Source organism: Mizuhopecten yessoensis, unplaced genomic scaffold (genome assembly GCF_002113885.1).
Source record: "Mizuhopecten yessoensis strain PY_sf001 unplaced genomic scaffold, ASM211388v2 scaffold2681, whole genome shotgun sequence".
Classification (NCBI taxonomy): domain Eukaryota; kingdom Metazoa; phylum Mollusca; class Bivalvia; order Pectinida; family Pectinidae; genus Mizuhopecten; species Mizuhopecten yessoensis.
Window position 1 is genome coordinate 261005 of NW_018404667.1, and position 12273 is coordinate 273277.

General features: G+C 34.6%; 1 protein-coding gene across 1 annotated transcript in view; it reads right to left on the minus strand.

The window, feature by feature from the left end:
* Window positions 1–9154: 9154 nt before the first annotated feature.
* Window positions 9155–12273, minus strand: part of LOC110446363 (multidrug resistance-associated protein 1-like) — a 39926-nt gene continuing 36807 nt past the window's right edge. Inside the window, exons 30-32 of the mRNA XM_021491482.1 lie at window positions 11976–12142; window positions 11053–11247; window positions 9155–10205 (exon numbers count right to left, since the gene is read on the minus strand). Of these exons, the coding sequence (XP_021347157.1) occupies window positions 10058–10205; window positions 11053–11247; window positions 11976–12142 (510 nt within the window). The 3' untranslated portion in view covers window positions 9155–10057. The remainder of the gene's footprint in view (window positions 10206–11052; window positions 11248–11975; window positions 12143–12273) is intronic.

The following is a 12273-nucleotide window of genomic DNA, read 5'->3' on the forward strand; positions in this document are numbered from 1 at the left end:
TACGATGTGCTGTTTTATGAAACAATAAATGTATTAACAACATCGATCGAATAAACCTTCTTGAAAGTACCACACCTGATTCCTCTGCTTACGGTGTTTACATGTCTTAGTTGGTACTCAGTAACCTGTTCCGAACATCATAACTGTCGTGGTACATGTCGACTGATGACAGTCAAACTTATAACAAAGTGTTTCCGAAGATTTCCAAAGAGGACGACGGAAAAGTGTTATGGTCATTATCATAATCTCGACAACATATTAAACAAATTATAACTATTGAGGACTTTTATTTGTTTCGATTAATTCGTCAGATCAACATATATGATGTTTTCTCAATATTGAATTGATGCTTCACCTACAATTACCAATTTCCAAATGTTCTAAATGACTTAATTACCTATATTTTTACCAACACCATCAACTAACATGAACTCATGTGGTATGTCTAAACATACCCTCGTGTCATACTGAATTGTTTGTTTATGGTGTATAATCTGCTACAGTATTACTACATATATTAGTTGATAAGGTCCAGAATTATCCAGATTTAAGAGACCACCCCGGGCAGTCTAAACAGTGAGTTCTTTAAGTTTGATTAACAATGAGATCACTACAATAGTGAACAGTAAAGTGGTCTTCTAACACAGATTGTCTTTTAATAGAGGTGGTCACAAGGGCAAGTTTGACTTTTGTTAATTGATCTGAAACGGAAAAGTTACATAACGTTGTTACTAAAAGCAAAGTGTTTCCGAAGATTTCCAAAGAGGACGACGGAAAAGTGTTATGGTCATTATCATAATCTCGACAACATATTAAACAAATTATAACTATTGAGGACTTTTATTTGTTTCGATTAATTCGTCAGATCAACATATATGATGTTTTCTCAATATTGATTTGATGCTTCACCTACAATTACCAATTTCCAAATGTTCTAAATGACTTAATTACCTATATTTTTAGCAACACCATCAACTCACATGAACTCATGTGGTATGTCTAAACATACCCTCGTGTCATACTGAATTGTTTGTTTATGGTGTATAATCTGCTACAGTATTACTACATATATTAGTTGATAAGGTCCAGAATTATCCAGATTTAAGAGACCACCCCGGGCAGTCTAAACAGTGAGTTCTTTAAGTTTGATTAACAATGAGATCACTACAATAGTGAACAGTAAAGTGGTCTCCTAACACAGATTGTCTTTTAATAGAGGTGGTCACAAGGGCAAGTTTGACTTTTGTTAATTGATCTGAAACGGAAAAGTTACATAACGTTGTTACTAAAAGTATCAATCTGTGATGATGAATATTGATTCTGTCATGTAAAAAAAGCGAATTATCCTGAAAAGTTAATCGATATGGTCTAGAACCATTGATCACTGATATACCGGTTGTCAGTATAATGTGACCTGGCGGAATGGTTAGCTGGGTGACTTTGGCATGATATTTTATCAAGTTAACAGTCGTTATCAGATCCGCGCTATAATAACGATGTAATAACACTGATATGCCCTGCCTTCAGGATACATACACACATGCACGCGTACACAACACACATGGAGGCACATCTTTAAAGGACCTTAGATGGTGATAGGACGGTAAACCCTAACTAATCAAACTGAAATATTAGTGATTGATTATACAGATACTAAGGATGGCCCCTAATATCTATAACGGTATTACATAAAACTGATCCCATTTAACTTTTCTTTATTTTATCTCTAGGCAAGAATTGTGTATGTATGTTCATACGCATTTCAGATTGAAACCCAATATCAAAGCATACTACGGTATATCTAATTATTTAAACATACTAATATGTTTATTTACAAAGTGATACACACATAGTATTTGGAAACATAGCGGGTCCAGCTGCATGAATCATTACTCGTTTCATTGTAGCTCTCCCTGCCATTCAGTCACTAGTGGTGACACGCGTGTTCTTGACACGACAGTTGACACTTAAATATTTCCTGTTGAAAAAGAATCCTTCAAAATCACAATGTACCAAGTATATCGGACAAAACCTTTTATGGATATTGGTAATTGATGTGCAAATTCTAAAGGTCGAAACCTAGGTTAAAGTTTAAAATATTAAACTTAGCATCACTTAATGAAATTATTACAGGCGAACCTCGTATAATCGTTCAAATAACATTCACTAGGTAAACTAAATCAATATCTACCTTATGCCTCACAATTCTGGCTGGATCGATAGGCTGATTTTATTTTTCTAAAAAGAAAACCCCAATGATAACCTCAATCATAGTGTGTGAATCAGAAACGAACGCGACTTTAAAATGCAGCTGTTATTCCAACGTTGGTTCTTTCAACAAGAAGGAGCATGACCGGGGCGGCAACATAGTTTGCTGGAAAGGTTGACTGGATTACTGATACGGTCAGGTCGCACACTATTATCAGAGATTAGTTATTTACAGATACTAACGTTTAACCACTATAATTATTACGGTATAACTGTGTTGTATTACGATTTTTCCCCGTCTCAACGCATATTTCGTAAGTGCGTTGATAAATATAATGGCACACATAAGACATATCGGGTTCGATTCCCCGATCGGACATGAACATGTATAATGTCATCTACCCGACCTCGCGGGTTTTCTGCGGGTACTCCGGTTCTCTCCCACTTTAAGATAAAATGCGCGCTAACATCCTAGCCAGCAAGGGTGATTAATAAAAGTTACATAACTTGTTTCATAATTGTGGTTAATTAATAAAGTTCTAATTACATCATTATACATATATTTGGATATATTATAGTGTGTCAACATTATCTAGACATACTACATATTGTAGTAAAATGAAACACAACCTATTACCCATCTGCTCCCATTGTCATACAAAAAATAAACGAGAAGAAAATTGAAATGTTTCTGATGCTCGTTCTCAATATTTCTTGTTGACAAACATAATTTAATATCCAACACTTTGTAAGGAGTTTGGCAGTAACACATGTAAGACGTTTTGTTATGTGCAGAGGGTATGGATAGAAATAAGAATTAATAAAAACATATCTGAAGACAAGCAAGGCAGGCGCTTTTGGCATTGTTTTCTAACCATGGTCATGATAACATGATGTGTTTTGCATAGGTTGTAGAGACGTCGACAGTGATACTACAGCTTTCTTTTCATTAGGTCTAGAACAGTCACAAGAAGTATAAATAGAAACAAACATAAATCTATACATGCTTATTGATCTGGAACAGAAATTACCAAAGTTTACTGACCGGTTAAAGAAACATTGCATAATGACATTAGTTATACTAGTTATTTACACATACTAATGTTAATACCTTGCAAATATTACGAAATGATGATTAATTATATTCTTTTTACTACTTGTTTCTGTTGTTTTTTGCTTCTGTTTTGTTTTCTTTATCTTTTCATCTCCAGGCAAACTACGTTCTGTCGTAATGTAGATGTTGATACATATTAGAATATACAAATATATACATACATAATATTTATAGCCACGCGTTTCGTTATTGTGTACATTGAACCACATCAAGTCAGAAAACTCTGCTAGTTGTTTTTGCCAAAAAAATAAACAAAACATGATTGTGATGTTATCGAGCATTTATTAAAATGCCTACGTTTTGTAGCATTTACCGAAATGCTTAAAACATTTTCCAAATCGAAAAAAAAAGTATAATATTGTCGGCAAAATAGGTAGGTCTAGATATGAGATAATTGGCCTTGGACTAGACAGCAATGATTGGCACATACACAATTAAAGATACAGGAGGATGTGAGGGGTGGAGATGGGCGATTGAAATTAAACAAAACTATCGGAGCAAAAACCAGCTGATGTTATTTAAATGGCGATGTATATCACTTTAATTTTTGTTTTGAGCTAGCACTAATAATAACAACCACATCAATTAACATATCAATACAGTATCAACAGAGGCTATACATTACTTTATGTGAGCATTTATATAAATATAAATTTGAACATGCAATAGTGTTTCTTCATTATTTAGACTTACTACGGTATGTCAACATTTGTTAGACATATTACGGTATATAGTTACATGGTGATATACACGTAGTATGTAAACACACATGTTCATATTCATGCTTAACAACTTTGTTCCGTTGTGGTAATTCCTTGTATCACTCTGTCCCTGGTGGTCGATTGTGCACTTGACGGGACAATGAACGTTTAAGCGTTCGCTGTCGCTGTTTCCTGTAGATAAATCAACCTTAAGAGTCACGAACAAAGTATATATGTTGATATATTTGACCATGTCAGGAGTTAAGGTTAAAGAAACAAACACATGTTATGATGGATCATATGTATGTTGTTATAGTTCATATTTGATGAACCACCAATCAAACAAAATTAATATACTTCATAGTTCAGCAGCAGGAAAAATATTTAACAATTTTGTAAATAAATGTTGGTCAATCATATCAGCTGCTAAACGCTGTGTGTAAAGAACGGGGTGTTTGAACATGCTCTATTCAATTTAGTGGGCTTGCACGAATCCTTATTCCGATACCAAGTTAAGTTGTTTGTAAAGTTACACATGCATGTAGTGTGTATACTAACACAATGAATATGTTAAACGAAATAGAACCAAACAAAGCAAAACTCAACGTATTATACGGGATATAAGAGGCACGGTAGTCAAGTGGTAGGCCGCCGGGCTCGTGATCGAAGGGTTGCGGGTCCGAGTCACGGCACGGCACTGTGTTGTATCTTGGAGCCAGATACTTAACTCTACTTGTTTCAGTCTACTCAGCTTTAAATGAGTGCGTGATTAGGCAGTGCTAGAAATGTAGAATGGCAGCACCACTTAATCTAACCTATTTCAACTTATGCGAGAGTGGAAGTCAAACAGTTAGTGATACATCGTTATCTCGAACTTGCACAGCAATGAAAAACCGCTTTCATGGACTTTAACACACACGTACTGTACATGTGTAAGTTTGATCTACACTGTATTTTAAATCATACAGTGCAATATTGCTACTTGGAAATCTAACATCTAAGACAAAATAACTTCGTTAATTCCAAATTGTCAAATTCATTGATTCGAACAAAAAAACTATTACACAGGAACATCATTCACCCGAACCTATACGGAGGAAGCATATCTTTAACTGTACCCTTTTCAACTAATATGCAATCCCGTTGACCTGGAATGTTATTTGTAATAAATTACTCGCATAACTAGATCAGCCAATCACCAAGTGTTTAATAGAATTGTAATCCCTACCGAAAATGTGTTTCAGATAAACACAGTGCAACTGAGTTATTTAAGCTCACGTGGCCCGAAAGGCCAAGTGAGCTTATTCTGTACTGTGGCGTCCTTCGTCCCTCCGTCAACTTTTTCTTTTGAACGACTTCTTCTGAAGAACTGGAGGATCAATGGTCATGGTATTTGGCCAGTAGGTACTTGAGATGGAGTGCTATAACATGTCCTCATTAAAATGTCCTTGACCTACTTTCAAGGTCACTGGGGTCAAATATGTTAAAAATTTCAAACAACAAATCCTAAAAACCATTTGGACTAGAGTCATGACTATTGGGTATGTTATGAAGACCAGCAGTGCAAATACTTTTCTCATGTACAGTAATGAGGTCAAAGGTCAACTGTGAATGCCAATCAGGGGTCAAATGTCAACTTTTGTTAAAAGCTTTAACAATCTTCTTCTCAAGTTCGATACGGCACAGGATCATGATATCTGGCCAGTATGTACCTGATATGGAGTGCTTTAAAGTGTCCTCATGAAAATGATCTTGACTTACTTTCAATGTCACAGGGGTGAAATATGTTAAAAAATTCAAACAACTATATCCTAAGAACCATTTGAAGTAGAGTCATGATACTTGGTTATGTTATAAAGACTAGCAGTGCAAAGATTTTTCTCAATTACAGTAATGAGGTCAAAGGTCAACTTTAAATGCTAGTCAGGAGTCAAAAGTCAATGTGGGTTAAAAGCTTTAACAATATTCATCTTAAGTTCTATAGGGCCAAGGATCATGATATTTGGCAAGTAGCTTCCTGGAATGAAGTCCTATACAGTGTCCTCATTAAAATGACCTTGACATACTTTCAAGGCCAGAGGGGTCAAATCTTTTACAAATTTCAAACAACAATACCCTAAGAACCATTTGGACTAGAGTCTTGATATTTGGGTATGTTATGAAGACAAGCAGTGTAAATATTTTTCCCAAATACAGTAATGAGGTCAAGGGTCAACTTTAAATGCTAGTCAGGGGTCAAATGGCAACATGAGTTATAAGCTTCTCAAGTTCCCTAAGGCCCAGGGTCATGATATTTGGCCAGTTGGTACAGTACTTGGGATTGAGTGCTATTAAGTGATATTTCCCTACTTTCAAGGTCACTGCGGTCAAATATGTAAAAAAAAATCAAACAACGATATCCTAAGAACCATTTGGACTAGAGTCATAATACTTGGGTATGTTATGTAGACCAGCACTGCGAATCTTGTTATCAATTACATTAATAAGGTCAAAGGTCAACTTTAAGTGCAAGTCGGAGGTCAAATGTCATCATGGGTAAAAGGCTTTAACAATCTTCTTCTCAAGGAGCCAGTTGGTACCTGCGACGAAGTGCTATAAAATTCCCTCATTTAAATGACCTTGACCTATTTTCGATGTCACATGGGTAAAATATGGTAAACACTTCAAACTGTGTGAATTGTTTTCTTTATTACAACAATGAGGTCAAAGGTCAAGTGCAAGTCGGGAGTCAAAGGACAATGTGGGTTAAAAGCTTTTAAATGAAATTTCAATTTTCAAACAAAAAATCTTCAGAACTGTTGAAGAGATGTTAAATTGTTTTATGTTCTAGTCTCCAAATTTGGTCGTAAGCTACCTATATGCCAGTTTCATGTAACAAAAGAAACAGGTGAGCGTTACTGGCCCTTTGAGCCTCTTGTTTTTTAATGAAATCTGCATAATCCCACGGTTAAGAGAAAAAAACCAGAAAACGGTTAGTATAAAAATATAGACAAATATTAGTATGTTCATTAACCTGCTTTTGAGGGCAATATGATTCTATAGGAAAATGGTTAAGGCGGAAATATTGGCAACTTTTGTATGATCAATAAATGGTTTTGAGGAAATAAAATCCAGAATAAAAAAAAGAGGTTAGGACAATAGTATAGACAGATATTTGTTGCATGTAGTCCTGGTTTGGCAGAAAATACGGTCCAATGGATAAAGGACTAAAATATTTGTAAATATTGGTTTGATCATTAACCTCGTTTGGAGGAAAATATGGTCCTACAAAACATAGTTAAAACGGAAGTAAAGGTTAAGTTTAGTATTAACCTCACAGAACACAGTAACAACGGATTTACATGTTGATATGGTTCACAGAAGAACATGGTTTGAATAGAAGTTCAGGGGAATATTTGTTCGATCTATTTGTGAAAAAGGCAGTCATATCACCTCTTTTCAAATACGTTTACCAATATAAACTGTAAGAATGAAATAACATAATTCAATGTAATGGCTCATACAAGAGGCCCTAAGTGACGGTTTCAACGACACAAGAAAATGATTGATATGATCCTGTTTATGTTACTCAATATTCCTTATTAACTAAAACGCTATTGAAAAACGATGACGTTTGCTTTGTATTGAGCCATTAAATTCAAAATTCATCCTGCTGTGGTACAAATGTATTAATTATGCTCGAAAAAGTGAGTTTGACCATCATATAGAATGCACATGCAGTCCATTTGTAATTAACTACATTTAGCAAACGCTATCAGCTGATATGGGCAGATCTTTATCTAGATATCAATATGTCTAGAAACAAGCGCGTGTTTATACTCTCACCTTCCAAAGGGACGTTGTGTGTAATATCATTACATATATAACGTAGGGCGCTTAGTGACACCATATTTTTATGTGTATGGTGCATAAATCCTATCTTGCGTTCTGCACATGTTTTAGTGAAACTACCTAAAAATATTCATTTGTTATTGCATAAAGCATGATAGCATATAAAACATAAGCTTTTGATATGACATCACCAAACAACCTAATGACCTACAGATAGGATCTAGAAACACGACATAGTTATAGTAACGTTGTAATTTACTCAAAGTTTCGATGTTGATGTTTTGTTTACCAAAATGTATAACTGTATGACAATATTACCTGGAATCTTGGTTTTTTCCTTACTATGGACATTACAGCCTGTCGTTATATTTAGGCATGCTACGGTATGTCAACATACTACGGTAATTCTGTGTATGTAACAGTTTCAATATCCTGATTAATTACCGATATCCATTGTACTGCTTCTTCGTATAATTTTGGGCACTTGACAAGCATTGACTGTGTATGTTATAGTTTCGATTTCCTTATTAATCATCGATATCCATTATTGTAATTTTTCGTATCATGTTGTCCTTTGAATTTACGAGTGGGCACGTGACAAGCTTGTTAACATTCAATTGTTCAGCTGTCGTTGATGGTTAAATGGTGATACACAAGTACTTCATGTACGAAAACATACGCCAGCTAGGATTGTATTTATCATAAATGTTTCCCGTTGTAGTGATCGTTCGAACCATTCTTTCATTGTTACCAACAGGTGTGCACTTAACGCGACATAAGCTGTCTCCTGTTGAATCGGATTATTTTAACTTACAAATATATATAATTGCGTCTGTTCGAACAGCTTATACAAAACATTATTGTTTATCTATCTTGTTTTTACTTACACAGGGGACCGTCTTTAACTTAAAAAAATGTTGTTGACTTGAATGGTTATCAATCACTAAGTACAACTTGTACGGTGAACTCGTGTATTTGGGCATGTAAACCTTGATATTGAATGAACGCGATTAATAGCAATTACCAATTCTTTAAAATGCTTATAATTTACAGATTTCAAATCAAGAACATGAAACCGTCGATTTTCATGTTCGAATAGAATGAAAATGAAAGGCATATTATATGCTTTCGAAATTTATTTTTGAGACGACGTTTGAGAGGGTGAAACATGCTTGTTGGAATCAGCTTGTCCATCCGCCCGTCCGCTGCCAATATTTTATCGTAGGGATCTTCCTTAACAGCTAGAGTATTTTTCAACAAAACAACAATACACACATAACAAATTCATGATGTAGTTGTGAAAGTAGCTTTAATCCACCAATAATTTCTTATTCCGACCATTGTTGGCAAGTTGGTTTAAATAACTTTGACTAATTGATCGGTCATTCACTACTCAACTACAAGACCGAATTCAACAAAACTGTTTACACATCATTAACGTGTATGCAATTATTCACTTCGTTCATTTCACAACATGTATACGGAGTAATGTCCCATTTACATAAAACATGTATCTTCACTGCATCTCCTAAAATGCTTATACACATATATGATTAAATGATTATTGTAGACCATATCTGCTTGTTTTTCTTTTTCAAATAGAGTTACGCCCCCTTCTCGTAAAAAGGACGTGTTCGGATTATGTTAACATGGAAACAGGAACAACAGACGTCATGTTACAGAGAAAACATTGTTCGAAAGATGTCCGTACGTGATGATGCCTACATTTGGCTATTTTCATCAATGCAAACATCTTATGAATGTCTTATTAATTATCGTCAATTGAAGAACAAAACATTTTAAAACATTGCATTTTTATTATCAAAGTTCATAATGATGGTCCAAAATGATGTTTGATTAAAATATCTATATTGCTTTTTATAAAGATAAAATAATCCATGTTAATGTCAGTAAATTCGATGTTTAGCTCAGTAGTCAGAAATTTTAATGTACACTTCAAAATTTCTACATTAATTAACTAATAGTCCAGTCGAAATTTCGAGTGGAGTAATATTGTGTAGAAAACTAAAATGTCAAAACAGACTTCCTCAAAACAAGCTTCTCTGAAGAGCCTCGCAAAAGGTGCGGATATTACCTTCATCTAACATTACCTAAATCATTTTGCGTTTACTACAACATGCGTCACAACGAATTAGTGTATAGTTTGATACATTCCCTCTTGGATTTAATTAGGCAGGTTCGTTTACATTTTCTTGGCATATTTGTCATTTTCAAACCAGTCTGTAAGTTCCGCATCTTTTGCCATTCCGTAAAATACACTTGTGGTGTCCTGCAGAAGGGCCCGCGGTGTTTCGAATTCTGCGATTAGACCTTTGTCTAGAACCATCACTCTGTTTAAAAAACATTATTTTGTTTGAAAATCAATTAAACCCCCTTTAGAAAAAGGGAATGGGAAACAGGGAAAATATAACTGAATTTTGATGTATTGCTATGAGACCTTTATCCGGAACATCACTCTCTTCAAAAATGTAATATCGCTTGCAAAAATCAGTTTAAAACATCTGACAGAGGAAATTAGAAAAAGAAGGAAAAGAAAAAGGAGTTTTGATATTATCATAGAATAAATATGCAAATTTACTAAACTGCAAAATTTGTTATATAAATCATCTGATGCAGCAGATGTGTTTTGCTTAACTAACCAATTGAATGGCGGAAGGATAAAGGACTGCGAATACTTCCGATACAGTTTACCGCCATCACATCAATGGGGAAGGTTTTTTTGTATCAGGGTAAAATGAAATTTTAGTTTCTCGGTTATATCGATCTTCCTTAAGAACAATAAATATTTCTTAAAACAGAATTTGAAGAAACAAAATCATATCGCATTATAAAAGAAGATCAACTATTTAAAATATCGAAAACGAAACCTCATTCGAGCGAGAAATACATTATTATAGATATATTTGTATAAGCAAATGATACATAGTCAAACGTAATGTATTATTTACAATTCATATGCGTTCACATACACTGCTATAAGGAAAAGGTATTATGCTATTGAATAAAAATATGTTTGAATTATTATTCTGAATAGATGCGAGCCTATAAAACTGTATTTTTAATTATTGTTAATTACAACTCGCATACCTTTCGTATTCCATTATTTATCCGAATGCATATCAAACCTGTAATGTCACGTAATAGTGTATATTGTTAATTACAACGTTTATAACATACCTGTCGTATTCCATGATAGTGTTAAGTCTATGGGCGATGGTAAGTACTGTGCACTCCTCGAACTCGCTCTGTATCGTCTGTTGTATGAGTTCGTCAGTCTCCATATCAACAGCGGCGGTAGCCTCATCCAATATTAGAATCTTATTTTTATGGAGCAGGGCTCGACCGAGACACACAAGCTGTCTCTGGCCTACACTGTAACATATATACCGGCGATGTTATCAATAACAGACAAAAGAGGAGAAAATAGATAATGCAGATGTGTCAACGAAACCAAAATCCTAACTGAACATCGATAAAAACGAGAGCAAATGAACAAAAAAAACGTACTGAACTACTGCAAGGATAATAGGACCAGATTTGATAATGATATACCTATAATGATAGTGCATTTTCATGAATATATCAATCGATAAAATTGTATACGTAGAACTGAAATTATTGGCATCAAAAAAATAATACAGAACTATATTGAGATCAAAATAAACCTTTTTTAAAGACTCCTGTCCCGCTGAAGGTAAAGCACTAGATTTTTCCATTACAGTTTTACGTATTGAGGTAACCTCTTCTTAATTTCCCATTAGCTACTCCTTTATTGTAATTGGGCCGGAATACTTCTTTTGACAAGGTAGGTCATTTAGTTAGGGTAACAAATAAAACCCGGATGTACAAGACTCGAATACTTGCATAGCCCCACCGAATCATATCAGTCAAATCACTCTGCTAGTGATAAGATTATTTGTATGTCTGTTTCATTAATTTCATTCAAAAAATGCCATGTAAGCATTTTTTTACAGAAATTGTCTATCAAAGCCATATCCAGTGTATAGCTACGAATATCGAAAACGGTTTGATGATTATTAGAATTCTAATTCAAATAACACGAATGTCAACACTGCATGATCGAGCTAATGCATAGTTACCTCAAGTTCATCCCGCCCTCTCCACATTCATAATAGAGCTGATCTCGTTGATTCTGAACAAATGACTTCATATGGGCGGACTCCAACGCTTTCCAAATTGCATGATCCGTAAATCTGCTTAGCGGGTCCAGGTTGGATTTTAGAGGCCCCGAGAATAACACAGGGTCCTTGGTGAAAACAAGGTAAATATGTTGGATAACAATAGATAAGGCATCGTTCAGTAGTTCTAATACTTTTTGATTAGGAATTCTGTATAAAAAGTGTAGAGGTCATCGTGTCGTAATCGTCGAACTGTTTC